Source organism: Platichthys flesus, chromosome 1 (assembly GCF_949316205.1).
Source record: "Platichthys flesus chromosome 1, fPlaFle2.1, whole genome shotgun sequence".
Taxonomy (NCBI): Eukaryota; Metazoa; Chordata; class Actinopteri; order Pleuronectiformes; family Pleuronectidae; genus Platichthys; species Platichthys flesus.
In genome coordinates this window covers 22,401,547-22,421,245 of record NC_084945.1, presented here as the reverse complement: position 1 = coordinate 22,421,245, position 19,699 = coordinate 22,401,547, and the positions used below count along the sequence as shown (strand labels likewise).

Sequence of the window (19,699 nt, the reverse complement as noted above, 5' to 3'; positions counted from 1 at the left end):
TGTGTGTTTAAGCCCCCTAGCAGACAGGCCTGGCTAAGGTTACCAACCGTAATTCTGATGGTGAAAGGGCTACAATCAGCCTACTTAATCTCAAAGCTGTTCTTTAAAACCAAAAGAAAGACGATATGTCTCCATTCTACTGTACAATACAAGGAAACATGTGATTCATCTTAAAATGGAAATGCACATTAAATTAAATTTGCCTTCAGGGGCACTGAGGACAACCCGTGACTCCAGGTTTTTTTTCCTGCGATAACAAAAAAGGTGCTTGTACTCCCGTCAAAAGAGCCAGTCTCATAAACCTACTCGGACCTGAAAGAACACACCCCAGACATCAAATTTTAAAGAATTAGCATCACAATGGGCTAAATGTCTCCCCTGTAGTAAAAGCCCAGTGAAACGGCCCTGCAATTTCAGTGGTGATGATAAACTGGGGGACGCTGATAGCGGGAGCACTGTGCGTGAGACAAACCCTCACTGTATGTTCATTAGCATCCCTGAAGGTTCCCATCCGTCGATGAGGGAACCAGAGCACTGTGGCCGCTCTGCAAGCATGAGTGCCTTATTTAAGAGTTTGGTGAGTCGGCTCCACCAGGAGCTCGCATTAGGGCTCCCACCTGTTTGTCTGGGTACTCCTTTGACACAATAGGTCATGAAACGCAATATGGGCCTGTGCCTCTCTTTCTCACCACACAAAAGGCAAAGAGCGGATGAACTGCAAGATAAATGACCTTGACATTTGGACAGTCTCCAGATTGCTGCTCCATAAAAATAAACCATACAAAGACTATCTCCAAACCCTCATAAGACCAAAGCATAACTTAGAGGGAGAACAAACAGGAGCAAAGTGAGGTCAAAAAAGAAGTATCGGGTTTTTGGGGCTGGATGGATATTTCCTAAAAGACTTTGATTACTGGTGTGTGATAACTGTGAGAGTGTACAGGCCGTAAAAAATCCTACTTCCATGTTTGTACTTACAATCTGGAGGTCTTGTCTTCCACCCAGCTGTGTACACGCTGCAGACAGGCTCCATTTTCCACAGGAAGCACAAGGAGAACCACAGGAAGATAAAACCAGCATGAAATGGCTGGAGGAGAGTGACGACGCAAATTAGAGCAATGCTTACGGAAACATAAAATAAATCCAATAATCACTTTTCTGTTCAATAAACTGCGATTTCAAGGCATATTAGAGGGAATTAAAGGCAGCACAAGCCGGTTAACGTTCAAAGATAAAAACACACTGAAGAATGAGAAGCGAAATCTGTGTTTCATTGGACACGTTAAGAGGAGACGACACTTGGACATGTTTACGTGTTTTTTTTCCATAAAAAATATGTCTAAGCACCAAAGAGGTCTGAGCGCATCCATCACCTGAGCATGACTGACAGTGTGGGCAGGTGTGGAGGGGCTTTCAGGGAGAGGGAGCTCCGGCCGCCATAAATGAGGCTCACCATTGTTCTCGGCGGGTCTTTTGATCTCCCAGCGGTGGGCCGGAGCCTCAGTGGGGAGTCCAGGCCAGGCCCGCAGGCTACAGTTTGTATCGACTCAGGAGGGCTGACAGCACAACGGCGAGCATGTGTGTGTGTGTGTGTGTGGGGGGGGGGGGGGGGCGGTGAGGGCGCCGGCTTCCCAAGATCGCCTCCGTGCAGTCCAGCTTCATCTCAACTTGACCTGCACATTGAGGAACCGCAGGGGGAAGAAATAGAAAATAAATCGATTTTTACTCCTGATTTCAACTAAGGCTGATGTTGCTGAAGAGCTAAGGAGATGTGTGTTTTATTTATACTTTATACTTTCACACTCACACACATAAACACACACACACACACACACACACACAAACTGTTTGTCAGCTTTTTTATTTTACAAATTGTTTTTTCTTTCCTATTTGTCCTTACATGACATGCACTATAATTTCAAAATACCTAAATAATAAAATATATTTGACAAATAGCAAAACAGAAAGAAGCTCATCCCCTCAAGTTCTGATATGACTAATATTGTGCAAGACAATAATTCCCAACACACGTGAGCTAACACTGGAAACAAATGGTCTTATTTTTGCAGTGTGGCAGCTGTGCATACAGCCCTCACTAAAGGCCAGGCCTGTAATGAACCTTCAAGTGTACAGTAAGTGGACAGGAGTGGCTTACAGCTAAAGAGCATTATGTTTCTCTGCTGATGATTCCAACATTACCCAGACGCTGCAGCAAGAGCCAGTGAAGCCATTTAACCCAGAGTCAAAATAACTTGAACATTCAATAAAAATTCAAGAGTGAATCCAAATATGCAAGTGCGTAAAGTAGTGAACAATGTGTGTGTGTGTGTGTGTGTGTGTGTGTGTGTGTGTGTGTGTCTGTGTGTGTAGCCCTATGTTCATCTTGCCTATGAGTGTTATAATGGGTAGTGTGTAGAATCTCTGTACCCTGAGAAAACACTCTCAGGGCCACGGATGAGACTCGCAGTGTTACAATAAATAGTGACAGCGAGCAGGACAGACTGGGGACAGCCCCTCTCGGTCTGTGGCGATTGTATTTTAGCGTGTTCGGCCCGGCTCTTCCTGTGGTGTTCTGTGTTGTGGAGCAAAAAGCCACTGCTGGGAGCCACAGTGGAAGAGATCAATTGTACACATTCCTGCCACCTGAGATTCGAGTGTTTCTGTAATACTGCACAGCTCAATCGATACTGGAGCGAGGAGCCGACTGGGAAGAGCCCACACCAATGATGCTTAGTGCTGGGACCACTCACACAGAGATAAAGCTTTTATTTACACTCCTGTAAATATATATATATATATATATACACACACACCTACGTATATGTATGTATGTTTTTTTATTAATTGATCTATATACGAGGAGAAATTATGCAAGCAAATAATGTCTTACTTAGTAATATAATATATATATATAGTAATATGTATAATACAAGAAAATACACAAACACTATTAATTAAATTAGTTATTTTCTATAACTCTTATATAATTCAAATATTTGTTGTGCATTTTCTTTTCTTCAGACATGTAAACTAATATTAAATATTAATAAATTATATAAATGATAGCATCCACAATAATGAAAACTGCATAAATAGGCACATTTAAAATATTGAATTAATATTGAATAATCTCCTTTATATTCTAACGAAATAAATCGTGTTATTATTATTGTTAATAACAATGATAATTAGCAATAATAAATGTTGTAGTACCCATAGCATAACTACATAAAATGAACGTTTTATTATTTGAATTAATATTTGATAAATACAGAAATATTAAATTAATTAAAACGTTGATAATAAGAAAAATAATAATGTGTACAGCAGTTGTATTTTAGTCCTCTGCAGGAATGTGTGCGGAAGAAGCCGATGCGCAGCACAAAGCAGCAGCAGAGTGAGTGAGTGTTAAAAGGAAAACAGGCTCTGTGGGGAAAGATCATTTAGCTCCGATGTCTTGAAATATAAAGCGTAAATATTGGTCAATTCGGCTGCATGCGAAGGAGGAGGAGGAGGAAGAGGAGAAGGGGGAGGAAGAGGGGGAGAGGAGGAGGAGGAGGAGGAGGAGAGCGGCCGGGCTGACATGAACAGATCCTGTGTTGCAGGATGTGCAACGATGTGTTAAATGAAATGCAGCTGTTGAAATACAAAAGAAGAGATTTCTTCAGTTTGAATTAAATATAAGGAGCGGATGCCTTCAAAGGTTTGATCCGCTGTAAGCGTGTGATCGTTGTGACAACTTCTTTTCGAGCTTTGTGGAGACGTTAACTAGATCGTCGCTTTCTTCAAGAAAAGTAATTACTCAGAAAACACCGATCACACACCGGTGCCATCACACCGAATTGTGTCAGCATACGAAAATATTATTTGTATTACTTTCCCCGTTGAGACTTTTGTATTCTTATCTATTAAACGCGTACGGATGATGAGAAGAGGGACGCTTCTCCCCTCCGTCTTAAATCAACCTGATTCACATGATCAGCGATTAAGCGCTGATTTCAGGGAGATTATGCGGTTAAAAGTGCGAAGATTGGAAATGAAGGAGCAGCTGAATCCTCCGTCTATGCTGCTGCTGAGTGTCGGTGCTCACAGAGCTGCACAGCGGCCATCAGCACAAGTCAGTCACCAGGAAAAACTTTATTTCACTTTCATTTTGCTTTAAAATGCTTGATGAGTGAAAATATATATTTACATATATTTCAATGATAAGACAACAAAACTGGGAATAAAAGCACACAGACACAACCATGACTCTTTTGGAAAACTGATGTATTTGATTATTAGAGTAAAGAATTACAGTATCTTAGTTGTTAGTAGGTATTAAAGTGTAGAGAAACTGGACCCATAAAGATCTTCCAACTTTCCAAGAAAGTGCATGTAACAGTCCGAAGGTTTTCAAACCCAATATATATTTATATTTATAAAAACACTATCATTTTGTCCCCAGGCCTTGATGGACTTCTCTTGCGTGAGTTATATGTACATTTTTCTTGCGAGGGAGTTTGCATTTCCACATCTGAATGGATTTACCAGAAGCTTCGACACAATAACTTTGCACTTGATGTCATTGAGGATGCTGGGACTTAGCAGCAATGTGGAAATCCAGCTAAGAAAAAAAAACTAAAGGAGAATCCTGCTCATTTGATTGGCTGTATCAGCTCCAAAAAAACAGGAAATAGGCCAGGCCGAATGTTCCCCCTTTAGCAACTGTCTTGCTTTTCAACAACACCAAAATACGAGCCACGGAAAAAAGAGAAGAGATCAAGGGGAAAATATGGAAGTAAACAAAAAAAGTAGAAAGTACAATACACAGAAACAGTAACAACAAAACAAGTTAACACTAAAGAAACCCTTGAAACATAGCAAACCTCAATGTTTTGTCTTCCTTAAATAAAATACAAGTAAATAAGATTTTGGAAAGAAAGGAACTACAGCATAATTTAGTCCCTTGCCTGATTTTCATTGTTTTGTTTTGATGAAGGGCAGGGGAGCATGAACACACAGATGTTAGACCATCTACAGAAGATCAGTGTACAATATTTACAGCAAAACGGTTTGCTTATTACAGGGCTAATGCATCACATGAACATCAACAGTTCGGTTATAGCTACTACAGACAGAAAATAACTTAATGCCAAGGTAAGGATATCTACCCAGATATTCTAAGTTTCAAAAGCACATTTTTAATCCCCATACATACCCATTCTGTCTTTAAAACAAACAAAAACCTAACTGTTAATGCTGCCACTTGGTTTCAAGCAAGGTTATAATCACTAATAAATAAGCTCCTTAAAACTATAACATGTACATTGTACAAAAAAGCAACATGTCTTCACACTTGTGTTCGTAAAGATTCAATGGTCAGCGAAGCAGTTCGGTTGATTCTGTCCCTGTCTTGTTCTCTTTCTTTTCTTCTTCTCTGTGTGTCTACATGTGTGTACAGTATACCCTCAGGCATCTTCATGTGTCTGTGTGCGGCTCAGGACAAACACTCTAACTGGTGACGATTTCTTTATTGTCCTCCATGAACCGTGTGAAACGGAAGTGGGACCCGTTCTCTGTGTTGGCCATTTTCTCAAGACCAGCGAGAGCAGCGTTGGGCTCCATGCTGTGTAGCTTGTCTAGGCTGCCTGTCAGGCCGCCGATGGGAGAGCTACCCCCATTTCCCAATCCACCTGACATCGGTGGCATGCCTCCATTCTGGATGACCGAGATTTCATTTGTCTTCATCGCAAGGCCGTTGGAGAAGGCTGCAGCGTACTGGTTCCAGAAACTGGCCGGGTCCCCGTGGCTTGCCCTTGATACCATGTCCTTCTGGAAGATCTCTGGAAACTTAACTGGGTTGGTACCCAGGAAGGCCATTGGGCCGTCCACAGAGAGCCTGCGGCCTCGTCTGGCAGGAGCGCTGTTCCACATGTGTGTGCCCATGTGAACCTAACCAAAGTGAGACAGAGTGAGAATAAAGGGGAGGGAGGAGAGAGACAGAGCAATGAGAGGGATGAAAATTAGTGATGTTTGCAAACTTAGCCACAAGAGCTTGCCATGAGATGATGCAATGGAAAAAATAATAATAATGCTTCAGTCTGAATTAACAGCTTCACACCCTGTGTGCAGCGGACTAGAGCGGTACAGGCATGATGTAAACAACTTATTTTGGCAAGACCGATACAGGCAGTCTAATCTGAGCCTTAATTTGCTCATCTCACAAAGGGACCAGGGGCCCCAGGGGTAAAAAAGCTCCAGCCAGGGCTGCATCTGATATTAAACATCTGCCAATATCCATTCCTTGATAAAAAAAAGTACCATGACAGACCCACAAAAGCTCAGCTATTTCTGTGTAGAATAAGTATCAATTAACAGCTTGATTTCCAACAAAATAATAATTATAATTAAAAACTTCACCTTTTTTGTTTTGTCAACATCATTTTCATAAGTTTTAAAAGATCACTGAGCAGATGGGTTCCTTAAAGATTTAGACCTGCAGCATTTTTTTCATAAAATCTGATATGGCAAAAATTCAGAATGACTTGCTTACATTAATTGCCTGTAATACTTAATTCTGAGAGGTGAGTCATTACCAGTCAACCACAGTCTATCCAATAATCATATTACCTGCGTGATTCAGCCTTTCTACTACGGCAATTTTTATCACAGGGCTGCTCCTTTAATTAATTATACAACATTACCACCTCTTGATGCCTAGTGCACTGACACGACATATGAATCTAAAAAGCAGCTTGGAGACAAATTTTTCCTAAACCTTCTCAGGCACCAACTTTAAGGAGACCAACAATTTTCAAGACTGTTTCGACATTTACCTTGAGGTTTCCTTTGGTGGTGAAAGCCCGACCACAGATACTGCAAGCAAAGGGTTTCTCTCCTGTGTGAGTTCTCTCGTGGATCTGCAGAGCACTGGAGGAGGAGAAACACTTTCCGCAGGTGTTGCAGAAGTGTTGTTTGGGTGTCCTGCGTGGTGGAGCACCGGAAAGCACTGGGGAAGAGGAGGCAGATGATGTGACCAGTCCTGGTGGCATTTCCTTGTCAGGGTGGAGGCAATGGAGGAAGCCATTGATCTCAGGCTTGTTAATAGAGACAACAGAGAGGAGAGAAGGGGTTGGGCTGCAGGACAGGCTGGTGTTTGACGGCTCAAACAGCTGTGAGGGCAGGTCTCTCATTTGATGAGTCAGCATGTGCTGCTTGAGGTTGCCCTTTGTGGAGAAACCCCTGTTACAGGCCGTGCAAATAAATGGCCGTTCTTTGGTATGGCTTCGATAGTGAATGTCCAAGGCACTCTGACAAGCAAATGTCTTCCCACAGATGTCACATGATGTGTTCTTGATGATGCTACGCTCACGAAAGGGGAATAACATACCCATTGGGTCTTTTGAGGGATTGACAGATGTCAGGTCCAAGGCTCCAATGTTAGAGGGGTGAGAGTGCAAGAAGTTTGCACTTGCGTGCTCAAAGGATAAGGCCCCCTGCTGCCTTTCTTCAAGGCTGGGGGATTTACGTGGTTGGGGGTGCATGTTAGTGGGGGATGGCGCCTGCATGGAGGAGGTAGATTCTGACACAGCTGGACTCCCGACGCTTTGATTTTCAACATCCCCTCCCAGTGACGAGGAGTCATTGGTGAGGCAATCCCCCTCGACTAAGCCATTTGCCATAGCCTTCATGTGGCTGGCATGTAGCTCCTCTGTTTCATTACTATGAGCATTACCATTTCTTGCCTCCCCCTCCTGGCCAACCATTTCAGGGGGAGCTGGGGAGTTACACAGACTGTCATGGTAGGCATCAGCTGACCTGGGTGTGTCTGGCACACTGCTATCAGGGCCCTCCTCTAATCCTTCCATGTTGTCATCAGAGAAGTTGTCCAAATCATCAAAGTTTCTCTCCTCAAATGAGCCAGTGTCAGAGACCACGGACTCCGGGTAGCTCTCTGGCAGAGGGGTGTTGGGGATATGTCCACCCATGTGCATGCGAATATGTTGCTGTAGAACCACAGCATTTGTGAACTTCTTCTGGCAGATAGGGCAGGAGTGATGGACTCTGAGAGGAGGCATGGCCCTATGGACACTGTAGTGGGTCTTAAGATTCCCCTTGGTGGTAAATGCCCTGCCACAGACTTTACACTTAAAGGGCCTTTCCCCAGTATGAGTGCGATAGTGCATTTTCAGAGCACTCTGGCAGCTCAGCACCCGGTGACAGATGACACATTCGTTTGGATCTGTCACCTTCCTGTCAATGTTTTCCACAAGCTGCTGAAGCTTGGAGGTCTCTGACCCATGGAGAGGCTCCAGAATGCCTCCAAAGGGGAACTTAGCCTTGAACTGATCAGACATAAGCGGCATAAGTGGGTTGGTCATCATGGGCGGGCTGTTAGATGTGGTGTACTCAGCTGTACTTTCTGAAGCAGAGCTTAAATTTGTCATGAAGCATGAGGAGTGGCTGCCTTCTTCGGTTTTCTCATTTGAGGTAGGCAGAGTCGCACCTTCACCCTCTTCAGACACTCCATCATTACTTTTAGCCGAAGGCTCAGCAGAAACTGAGTCTCTCTTTGCAGTAATAGAAGGGCTAGTTATGGCTATTGAATGATCTTCCTTTTTGATGTAATGTGGAAGACTCGGCATGGTTGGTGGCAGCAGCATACCGACTGACGAAGTCAAAGTGGGCAAAACTGGTTTGCTGTCCAGCCAGCTGGTGACAGGTTTCTCAGGGGGCATTGACATGCCATATGGAATGCCAGTGCTGGTCGGTATGTTGTCTAAATGCTCAGGAACAGGGTAGGGGTTCATCTGGATGTGTGGGTATTTTTCTTTATGACGCTGGAAATGTACCTTCAGGTTACCACGGGTGGAGAAGCGGTTGCCACAGATATTACACTTGTATGGTCTCTCACCAGTGTGGGAGCGCAGGTGGATTTGCAAGGCACTGTCACTCCCAAACACCTTGCCACAAAACCTGCACTTATGCTTGAAAAAAGATTCCTCAGAGCTGCTCTTGTGTTCAAATGAGGTGACATTTGGTGGCTTGCCTTTCCTCTGCTGGGCCAAAGCTGCTAAAGAGTTGAGGTCCTCCACAGTGCTGCCCACACTCGGCAGAGAGCTGGAGAACATGGAGTTTCCAGAAGGGGGCTGAGGTAGAAGGGGATTGACTGCAGAGCTTAAAAAGCTACCTATTCCAAATGCTTGCTTGGATGACTTAACTAGTGAGGAGTTGCTGAGCTGAGAGTGGAGGCTACTCATATGACTCGGCATCTTGTCAGAAGACTGGGCATTGATTGTTGATGGCCCCAGTGTGCTAATGCTTTGAGATGTCTCACTGGTGCTTGGGTTGGGCTGAGGTAGCTGTGCCGCTGCAGCCAGTTGCTTTAAGCTGCTAATACTTGCTGACTGACTAGCCAGGTTCTGCGCTAGGCCTGCGGCTGCAGCCAGCTGTTGGGAGAGATGTGAGCTGAGTGTGGTCAGTGGGCTGGCAGCAGGCCCCATTGTGCCTGGAGCAGAAGTTGGGGGCACCTGTATTTCTGGCGACTGGGAGGCAAGTAGCAGTATCTGATGGCGAATCTGCTCAATAAGCTGCAGCTGGTGAATCTGTTGCTGTTGTAGGGCCAGGAGTTGCTCCATCAGTGCTGGCACTGGCACCCTGGGGCCCACAGTGGAACGGCCCTCTTGGGAGAACTGGGCCACAGCCACTTTGGTGCTCTGAAGATTTTCAATTATGACATTGCTGTTGATCATGGAGAAGTTTCCCAGTTCAGTCAGGTTACTGAGCTGAGGTAGAGGGGCAGAGATAGCTGAAGTACCTACTGCGGGGCCAGAGGTGACGCGGCCACCATTGCTGACTGTGTTGATGGGACTCCCACTCTCTGTAAGACTGCCATCCTCTTCATGGCCACTGCTCATCCCGGAAATGTCCACGTCCATGGATTCTTCTCTTTCTAGAGGGTTATGCTCCAAAAGGTCGCTGTACTCTGTTTCATCAGTGTTATTAACTGTGTCATTCATCTGGTCATCGGGATAATGGGGAGGAGACCCAGGCGAGAAAGTTCCGGTGGGGGAGGCAGGATTTTCATTCACTATCAGAACTAACTGATTCTTAGTGCAATTCCTCTGGTGTTCTTCAAGATCTGATAGTTCAAAGAACTCAGCACAACATCTGCTACAGACGTGGGCGTCTGACTCCTTGCAGGGGGGGTCCTCTGAGCAAAGTTCTGTGTCCCCTGAAAAAGAGGAAACAGAGGATTAGTGATGAGAAATGTTTTGCAGCTGAAAAAGCAGCTTTATCTCCTCAAATTCCATTGTTGTTAATCTTAAGTTAATCAGTTTTACACTTATCCCCTTGATGCGCTCACAAAAACAACGATCGAAAGGCAACAATAAGCCAACAGAAATGTGTAAAAGCCTTATTCAATGCAGTGGCCTCTTGAACATGATAAGAAGGGATACAAAATCAATGGGAACTACTCAAATATTGCTTAAAAGTGATCTTTGAAGGTGCACACATCTGGGTCTCATCAGTCCAACCAAAGGTAATCATTTTCTCCAGATAATCCATCAAAATATAGAATAGAGTGAAGTGAGGACATTGGTCTTAATGAAATTTCATAGAAAGGCATTGATTTCCTATATTCCATGCCCTTCAAAGTCGACTTGTCCACTCGGCGCAAATCAAGCATTTGAAGGACTTATTAGACTTTCAATTTGCTGTCAACTTTGCTCATTTTCAGCCAACTATGGGCATCTTGGACAGGTTATCTATGTCACTAAACTAATTCGTATCCACTCAGGCTGCAATCACAGTGAGACATGAACAACAGAGCCTGTGGCATCCAGAATGTTAACTCAAAAACTAAACACCAGCTGAACAAAAGAAGAAAAAAGGAAAAGACTTACAAAATAAATAGTGACTTATAAAGTATTTATGACATGGAATCCTTTTCACAAATTAAAATTTTTGAAATATAATTTCAAAAACAACAAACATTTTTTGTTTTAAATTGTGAGTCAACTTTGACCCCCAATCCCACAATAAAGCACTCATCAGTTAATCATTCGAGATAAACAGCAATGGAAAAAAGTTTGAAATAATGGCTTAATCAAAACTAAAGAGTAGGGTGTTTCATCAGAGTGCAGACATCACAAACTGATAACTGGAGACACCAGCTCACAGATCACGTAATACAGACACAGCAGCTAATGTTGTCACAGAGATGAAGATTCGAAAGTGGTCACCGCCATTAAAATGCACATTTTTATACACAGGACGAGTCAGGGAGTGAAAAGGCAAGAAGACACCCAGCCCCCAGAGCCTCTAATGTGCTCCAGAGTTTCCTTATTCTTTTACCTCTTTGTCACACTAAAATCTTGCTGTTTAACATACAAGTTGATTTACAAATTGTATTTCTCTATGAATCCCTTTCATTGTGGCTCTGGCCCCTCAACACTTTCATCAGAGCCAAGAATTCATTTGCAAATGAAACCCAGAGAAGTGCAGCCCTGCCCCACAGAGAGACAGGATGCCTTCCCATTGTTCGCGCAGCATGGGAGCGGCGGGGATCGTCGGCACAGCCTGGCCCTGCTCATCTCAGTCGACTCAAAGCAGATCCTGTTTAATTCAGGGATTATCTCCCTCAATGTTTCTCTACTCAGAGACATCAGATAACGCAAAGTTGCCATGACAGTAAACCCTGGCCCTCACACCACCAAACCATGCAAACAGGGAAGACTCCACTTTAATGATAACTTTTTATGTTAAATCCCCCCTGCCACCCACCCACCTACCTACACCCAGCACTAATTTTGAAAAAATGTGTTTGATTCCTAGTGTGAGAAATCTGAGGATTAAATACATTTTTTTTCCTCTTTTCTCAAGACTGACTGGGAAATAAAAAAGACAGTGAGTGGGTGAAAATATCAGACACACAAGTAAGAAGAGAACAACTTTTGTCAAACGAACTTTAAGAAAAAGCCACATTGATAAATAAAAAAATATGCATATGTGTTTCTGAGTGTGTGTGGATGTGTGTGTGTGTGTGCGCGTGTATGCTTCAGTATATGCAGAGCATTGCAAAAATAATTATCATGGTGCATATATTTGAGAAACAGTGGTGAACGCTGATATGAAATTAATTTACAATTTCATTTCTACACTACAGAGCGTACGTGTGGGGCTTTAGTTTAAACAGTTTCTTAACAAAACATTTTTTTATGTGGCGCACATTTTCAAAACCCTTAAAATCAATCATAGATTTTCAATCGTGCTATTATTGACATGAAAGTGCCAAGAATTCCTAAATGAAATCTATCGACAAAATAAATAATTACAGGAAAACTAATTAAGAGAAATCAGAATATCACTGAGATATTTTGTGCATGTCTGTTTTAATAATTAACTGGAACTCGAGCGAAACATTTTTCTCAAAGTATGTAATGCAGCTGCGTACAGTCTCGTCTTCAGACACTCTATATTATGTTTAAAATGTGAGAGAAGAAATTAATAACTAAACTCATGTTACTGTAAAAAACAATAGCTGACAATGTCTGGAAGAATATCTCACAAAATAACCTAAATCTTTACACCGCTACAGATTTTCTAATCTAACTTTACAACACAGTGTTTTGCTTTATCTGACCACGAATAAGGAACAAAATGAAACTCATGCATGTCTGAAAATCCACTGTCCACATAAGACCATTAAAGCAAACAGCGCAGATGCTGGCAATAGGCTTAATTCCAAAAATAGCAAGGATTAACTTTGAATTAAAATTAAGTTAAAGTCAAGCTGGTATGAAGATGGAGTCTGTAAAACTTCCATAGAATCTCTATCAAAAGCACAATGTTAGCAGTGCACAGGGCTTCAGGAGAGACAAAGAGCAGAGGACAGAGCCACGAAAAGATTGACCAAAGTTTGAATATGAGAGGCGAGAAAGCGAGGATTAGTCCAAAAAGTTGAGAGAGAGCTTTGAGAGTTCCTACATTATTTTTTCGCGGGGGGCCTCTGTGAGCCTCTTGACACTTGTAACTTCAGGAGGATTTCTGCTCACATCGTCTCCAGCCCTCAGGACTCATGCCAGTGAACACTAGATGGGGTTCCATTAAGCTGCCGTGGTCCAGGACAAGACTCCAATCTCAGAAGCTCTGCCCGGTGACACGCTTAAAGCTTAAGGGGAGGGAAAGAGGCGCGACGAGTCCCTCAGGCTACACCTGGACTCACACCACATAAACACTGGCGTAATGACGAGCAGAGCGCACTCTGTTTGTTGAGAGCATCGGTGCAAAGGGGGCTGCCCTGCCAATCTCCCCTGTAGGGGGGCCGCTCTGATAGGGTGAAAGGGGATGGCCACAACATTGATAAGGCCTCACACTTGCACACACACACTTGAATAAAAAGCCGGGGCCTTGCTGGGCCGCCTGCAGCTCTGATCAGCAGGGTCAATGGCGTGGTGGAGAGAAACACACTGGGCCCTGAACTCCCATCACCTCTGCATAGAGGGACACTGGCAAAGGTTAAAACAGCTCAACATCCCACCCTCTGTGGCTCGCACTCCGACTTCCTAAAGTAACTACAGCCCTAAGCATCACTGACATTCACCTACTAATACAATGACTTTCTGTTTTTCATTTCCGGGCAACCACAACCCTCCAGAAGCCAAACACAGCACTGTCTCGGCTAGAACACAGCCAATCTGAGGACAACGTGTCCCTAACTTTATAATTTCACACACACAAGAGACATTGAACACTTTTAAAATGCAGCATTGTTTTGGAAACAATATATCATTTTGCAATCTGCAGTTTACCAGGGTTTGTGACATAAGTCACCTTTGATTAAGTTGATCAGATTTGAAAGAAAATGCAGACGAAAACAAGTCCAAGGGAAAAAACTTGATTTTTTGCATTAATCAAGTTCCAGAAACAAATCACGTGAAATGGGCAGAAAATACCTTTCTATGCAAGGCTTTCCCCTGAAACACACCAGCACAGGCTGTTCAGGCTGCACTGAATACACTGTGACTTTTATACACATTTACATCAGATGTATTACATTTACAGGCCTTATCCAATAAGTGTTAAGCCAAAAAAAAAAATCTGACTCGAGCTGGATTTTTTATGTATTGCATAGTTCATATTATTATTATTATTATTATTCTATGTGTGGATATATATATTTTTTCTGGTGACAATTAAAATACTTACAATACAATTTGATCTCATTGCATGACAGACCACAGAGAGGCCTTCATTCAGGTAAAGTATAGTTATTTAAATTGCAGACATTTTTAACAAGTACTATTTTCTTGGTGATGAGTACAGGAGTCGGTCAGGCAATGTAATACGTAGCAACGCAACGTCGTGTTAGGAAATTAAAGCGTTATTAATGTTAACCTACAATCTATTCACACCGTAGTTTTGTTAACGTTTTATTTTCTACTTTTAAAATAGACGTGCTAATTTACCATCTCGCTGAGCCTCGCCTGTGTTTCGCTGGCCTTTGTAAGAGCTCCTGCATGGATTTCCAGCTCTGAATGGCACTTTGTACAAACTGATTTCACATTTTAGGCACAACAGCACCAGTAAAAGAGAGTATTGTTCACTTTACCAACAAAACATCGCACAGTGTTTGAATTTACAGCAGGCGATGGCTCATCCAAAAGCGTGAACTCCTCTAAAGTTACTTTAAAGAAAAAAAAACGAAAACGTCTATTTTAATTTTGGTGGAGGAAACCACACATTATTTTGTAATGAAACAAAAACGGTTAGTGTGTGTATGTGTGTGTGTGTGAGAGTGTGTGTGTGTGTGTGTGTGTGTGAGTAAGACGTGACTTCTCTAAGCTGCTATAACAAAGTTGAGCAAAAAACGTGTAAACGATGAGTAAACCGAGGGGATATTTCCAGGATGTGGAGAAGTTGTGTGTTTATTTGCGCTCTTCGCAGCACTTTGACCTCCTTTCATCCAACTTGCAGCAAAACAACTCAGCAGTGTGTAAACAGCGAATTACTAATAGGAGCGATTTCTTGTATAAAACGAGTGGGGGGTATTGTAGGATTTTCTACGTGAGAATAATGCGGATGATTTATCTGTGAGTCCGCGACCCAGGAAAAGTTGGAGAGTCCCCGACAGGAGCGACAGGGTGGTCCGTGTGGACGCACCGATAGCGAGCACCGAGCGCAGCGAGAACCTCGGGGAGGACCGCGAGCTGAACCGGCTGCTGCTCGCAACTGAGTTTATACATGACCTTAAAAACACTATGTCAAACTGAACCGAAGTTTTGAAACTTTTTCACTCACACGGTGCGTAAAACTGAAGAGAAACACTCCCCATTCGGTATTTATTATCGTTAAGAACTAATTTATCTTTTATAGTAAAGTTTGTATAAAAGCGATCATAGAGGTTTAAATGAGGGGTAAATTACAAAAAAGCGTTAAATCACCTTTTTAAATGAAATACTGTACATTTATGGGACATCCTAAAGTTTTCTGAAAAGTGGCAAAGACTTTTATCAGAAACACGATGAAATTTGGAAAGAAATCAAACCAATGCAGACAAGTATAAAGCTCGAGACTTAAAGCAGGAACTTTTACGCTCGTGCTTCACCTCAAATAAGCTGAAACAGTTTTTAAAAGTGTGTAGAATTCATAGTGGAGGTAGAAAAGGAGCGAGAAGCAGCTTGGACTCACCATTGTGTTCCGATAAAGGCTGATGAGGGTCGGATTGGAAGTGTTGCGGCTTCGCTTGTTTCCTCCGCGACATGCTGGCTGGCACATCAGCGAGCGCAGAATAAAAAAATGACTACAAAAACCCTGCTCAAAAAATTACGTAAAATCGAGACCATCCACCGCGCATGTGCCGCGTTATGATTATCAATAATGCTCTGCGATTAATCATACAGGAGGGGGCTTCTTTGAAAGGCGATTGGCACCTCGCCAGCCCCCCTCCTATTCAAATGAAGTCTCTTTAATCAATTAGCTCCTGATTTGCTGGGGACTCTTGTCTCTCTCTCAGCTCCCACCCAATGAGTTGATCCGTACGGGGAAGAAAGGCTGGCTCTTCCAAACTCCCTTTGGATACGGGTTAACCCCTTGTGTTAGCCCGAGTCAACGCTTATCTCGACTACTACAGGGGAATGTCAGCATCTCCAGTCCATGCCTGCGACAGTATCTTTCAATCTCTCACATTCATCAAGCAGCGATCACACTTTTTCCTTCTCTCTTTCTTCTCCTCCTGTAGATGCGGACCGACCGGACGCTCCGTGCGCTAGAGCCAACTTTCTCCTCTTCTCGCAACTCGGTGTAGTCCGTCCTCCGCTGAACTCGCTGTGCGCGGTGCGCGGACACCTACTCTCTGAAGAGTTTCGAGCGGAGGTCTCGGTGCGCCGAAACGCAGCGCCGCGCCAGCATGTTCCCGTGCGTAAAATGGCACCGGTTCACGTCCCCTTCGTCCAGGAAAAAGTCCACGGTGCGATCCGACGTCCCAATCAGGTTCATTTGATCATTATTAGTAAGAAAAAAGAGGTGGGGGGGGTCACTTACTAACACGTTTTCATCGCGCACTGCATTCCGCGAATAAACAAACTTTGCGGGGCCCGTGCAGCGCTGGGACAAATGTGGAGCCCGGCCCATCGAGGGTCTGATTGGTCACAGGGCTATTCAGTCATGCTGCCATTCACCTCCACCTCCTCCCTCCCTCGCTCCCCTCCCTCCCTCTCTCTCTCTCTCTCTCTCTCTCTGATTACGCACAGCAGATCCAAACGCTTTGTGCGCACCAGGATGAGCAGTGGTGAAGAGAGCGGAGAGAGGTCTGTTTGTCTGAATAGGGATAAATAAAGCGTTCACCTTTCTGCCTTAAACATTTATTTCCCCCAGCAAATGGAGGCATCACACACACACACACACACACACACATCATGTGAAACCTTTAAACCACCTATGTAACTATTAAATAACAACTTTAAAAAGCCTAAATGTCGTCGCTATCAAGTGGGATGTTTGTACAGTAAAGCCAGTTGAAATTGATAAACTGTATTCGTATAAGTTAGATGCGTTGTGGGCCTGTAGATGCCATATTTTGAAAGGCATTGATAAGTAAGCAAGGGAATGCTCCTGGTAACTGTACAGCCAATAAAACAATGTGTTCATCAAACCTGTAAATAAAGTTATGGGCCTGTTCACCACGACACACTATTATTATAATAATTATTGTTTTAATAATAATAATAATTCTTATGGTTATTATTGTCACCTGACTAAATAATGCAGACTAACAGTTGTGCGCCTTCCTTCAGTGGGCTGGGATGTTTGAAGAGGGCAACATGTCCCAGGAGCCTGGCTCCCTGTGAGTCGAGTAGATTTATTACGTGAAAAAGATAAACGAAGCTCTCAGTCGGCTTGATTTTGAGAAATGAAGATAATAACGTTACTATAGGTGATGCCTCGGATGCCATTATTTTTCACTGAATATTTAAAGAGCAGCTGCGGGCTAGATGGATCTGGTCCTCTCTTGTGTCAGCTATCTTTTAGTTTCGACGAGCCTCACTATTTACTTATTCATGAAAAAAGGGAAAGAGCAAGAGGAGGAAAATCAAATACTTCTGATGGCTCTGAGTGATCTGCTTTATCAATGCGTTCTGACCAAATCAATTAAGAATATATGTGCGTGTATATATATATATATATATATATATATATATATATATATATATGTGTGTGTGTGTGTGTGTATTTTTATATACATATGGTGACAATTGATAATTGTCAGGACAGTTTAAAAATGTGATGGATCGAAACGTGGGCTTGGTCTAAACAAAAATCTAACAGCAAGTGATCATTAATAGAGGAAAACGTGCACGTGTGGGTGTGTGTGCGCGCGCGGGTGGTTTAAAAAGCCCCCCCCCCCCCCCCCCCCCGCAATTACGTGCACCAAACTTGAAACTGCTGGGAGAGGAAAAAAAGGGGGTCTGCAATATTGTAATGTCCCGGGCTGGAAAATCAATGGGCAGTTAATTGATGTGAGTGTTGGTGTGAGATTGTAAACAGGGTGATTTGCAGCCCAGCCGAGCGGGAGACATTTTAAATGGGATTCACTCGGGACGGTGAGGATACAGTGTTAACAATCAGGGGCTGAATGACACGGCGGAGACGGACACAGTTTGGAGACCCCAGCACACATAAGTCACACCCAGCAGCGACTGGGACAAAATAAAGTTTCAGCTATGACTGAGGAGATAGTTCAATTGTTCATTTTGCAGGATGCAATATTAATAATGAAATATGAATTATAATATCCAATACATAATAATCTGTGTATTATTTTGGCTTTACCAAGATATATATGGTGTCAAAAACCAGCAAATAATATACATTTAGAGTATTATCTAATATTAACAATTATTTTCAAATGAAAAAAATATGTATCTTTTATTAATATAATTATGAGTTAATTAAAAAATCATATTTTACTAGGTTTTTTGGTGGCTGGTTTTTAATCAAATGTTTGTTAGACGAGCCTTTTGCGCATAAAGAGCGTGCATTTAGCCTCTTACGCGCAATCCTTTCATATCACACCGGGTCCGGTCCGCGTGCCTTCATTCATTACCGCCATCGACATCCAGTGATGGATCATACAGCGTAGGAAAAGTGCGAATTTGGCCCCATAACAGTGACAGTTAAAGCGGCGGCTCTCCCCAAACCGGAGCCGTTAGTGACCCTCACTCCCTCAGCGTGTCTGCAGCTCGGAGAGCCCACTCCTCCGTGTCACAGCGGATTCAACACGTGGTGGGTTTCTGCTCCCTGATCCACGCGACGCGTAAAGAATGACAACGAGCTGGAGCAGGGCCTTCAACTGGGTCAGCTGCACGTGTGTGTGGGGGTGTGTGTGATGTGTGTGTGTTCGTGTGTGTGTGTGTGTGTGGGGGGGGGGGTGTGGGTGTGTGTGTGTGTGTGTGATAATGGGAGCCCAAGTGGTAAGAGGAGAAAAAGAGGAAACGTGTAGGTTTAGGCTTTATAAGGATTGTGTGTTAACACAAGTGGAGGAGTGATTCATTAATTCACATGACTGCTGCTACTTGGGTCATTATTACACTCCATTATCATTTAATAGGTTTGATTTACATACCTTCAGTTAAAAACAACATTTAATGCCCCTTTGATAGAAAATAATCAAAGTTATAGCTATAGAAATAAGAGAGGCGATACATTTTAATAAAGAGAAAATATGTCAACTCACACAGAAAGCAGTGTATTACCTACACGTCATTTTCTAAATGAAATATTACAGTGTATCATTCTATATACTCATACTTGAGCCTTATTTTCAATTTACTGTAAATACCGGAGACTCTGACCCTCGTGCTTCCAACACATATGAATAAGTGCACGGCCTTATTCATGGCATGCTGACGTCTTGCAGGATTAGGGGCTTGATTAAACGGATTGTTGTAAGCTGGCCTCATGCTCAAAGAAATAAAGCGATAGGCCCACATTTTCTTGTATCGAGTCACACACACACACACACACACACACACACATGCTGTCACTGACTGTTACTAGTGCCATATAGCTTTGGTTAGAGGTGTCCAACTGCAAGAAACTGTAATAAATTACTTCATTTAAAATATAGACATTTCTCTGAGTATCACTAAATCATCATTTTCAATTTCTTCATATTAACAAGATACCAATTCACAGGAATGCCTTTTAAATGATC

The 19,699-nt window shown here is 43.0% G+C and overlaps 1 protein-coding gene across 1 annotated transcript; it reads right to left on the bottom strand.

The window, feature by feature from the left end:
- Window positions 1-4,252: 4,252 nt before the first annotated feature.
- sall1a (spalt-like transcription factor 1a) lies at window positions 4,253-16,554 on the bottom strand. Its single transcript, XM_062388993.1, has 3 exons — window positions 15,676-16,554; window positions 6,819-10,216; window positions 4,253-5,934 (listed from the first exon to the last, which is right to left on the bottom strand). The coding sequence occupies exons 1-3, from the start codon at window positions 15,746-15,748 to the stop codon at window positions 5,494-5,496; spliced, it is 3,912 nt and encodes a 1,303-aa protein (XP_062244977.1). The 5' UTR covers window positions 15,749-16,554; the 3' UTR covers window positions 4,253-5,493.
- Window positions 16,555-19,699: the final 3,145 nt, after the last annotated feature.

What these genes read in the sequence shown, in the direction of transcription:
- sall1a (XM_062388993.1), bottom strand. Translation starts at nt 15,748, where the DNA reads ATGTCGCGGAGGAAACAAGCGAAGCCGCAACACTTCCAATCCGACCCT. An exon ending in GCCTTTATCGGAACACAATG is followed by an intron (nt 10,217 to 15,675) that starts GTGAGTCCAAGC and finishes CCTCTTTTTCAG; the next exon opens with GGGACACAGAACTTTGCTCA. An exon ending in CCACCAAAGGAAACCTCAAG is followed by an intron (nt 5,935 to 6,818) that starts GTAAATGTCGAA and finishes CACTTTGGTTAG; the next exon opens with GTTCACATGGGCACACACAT.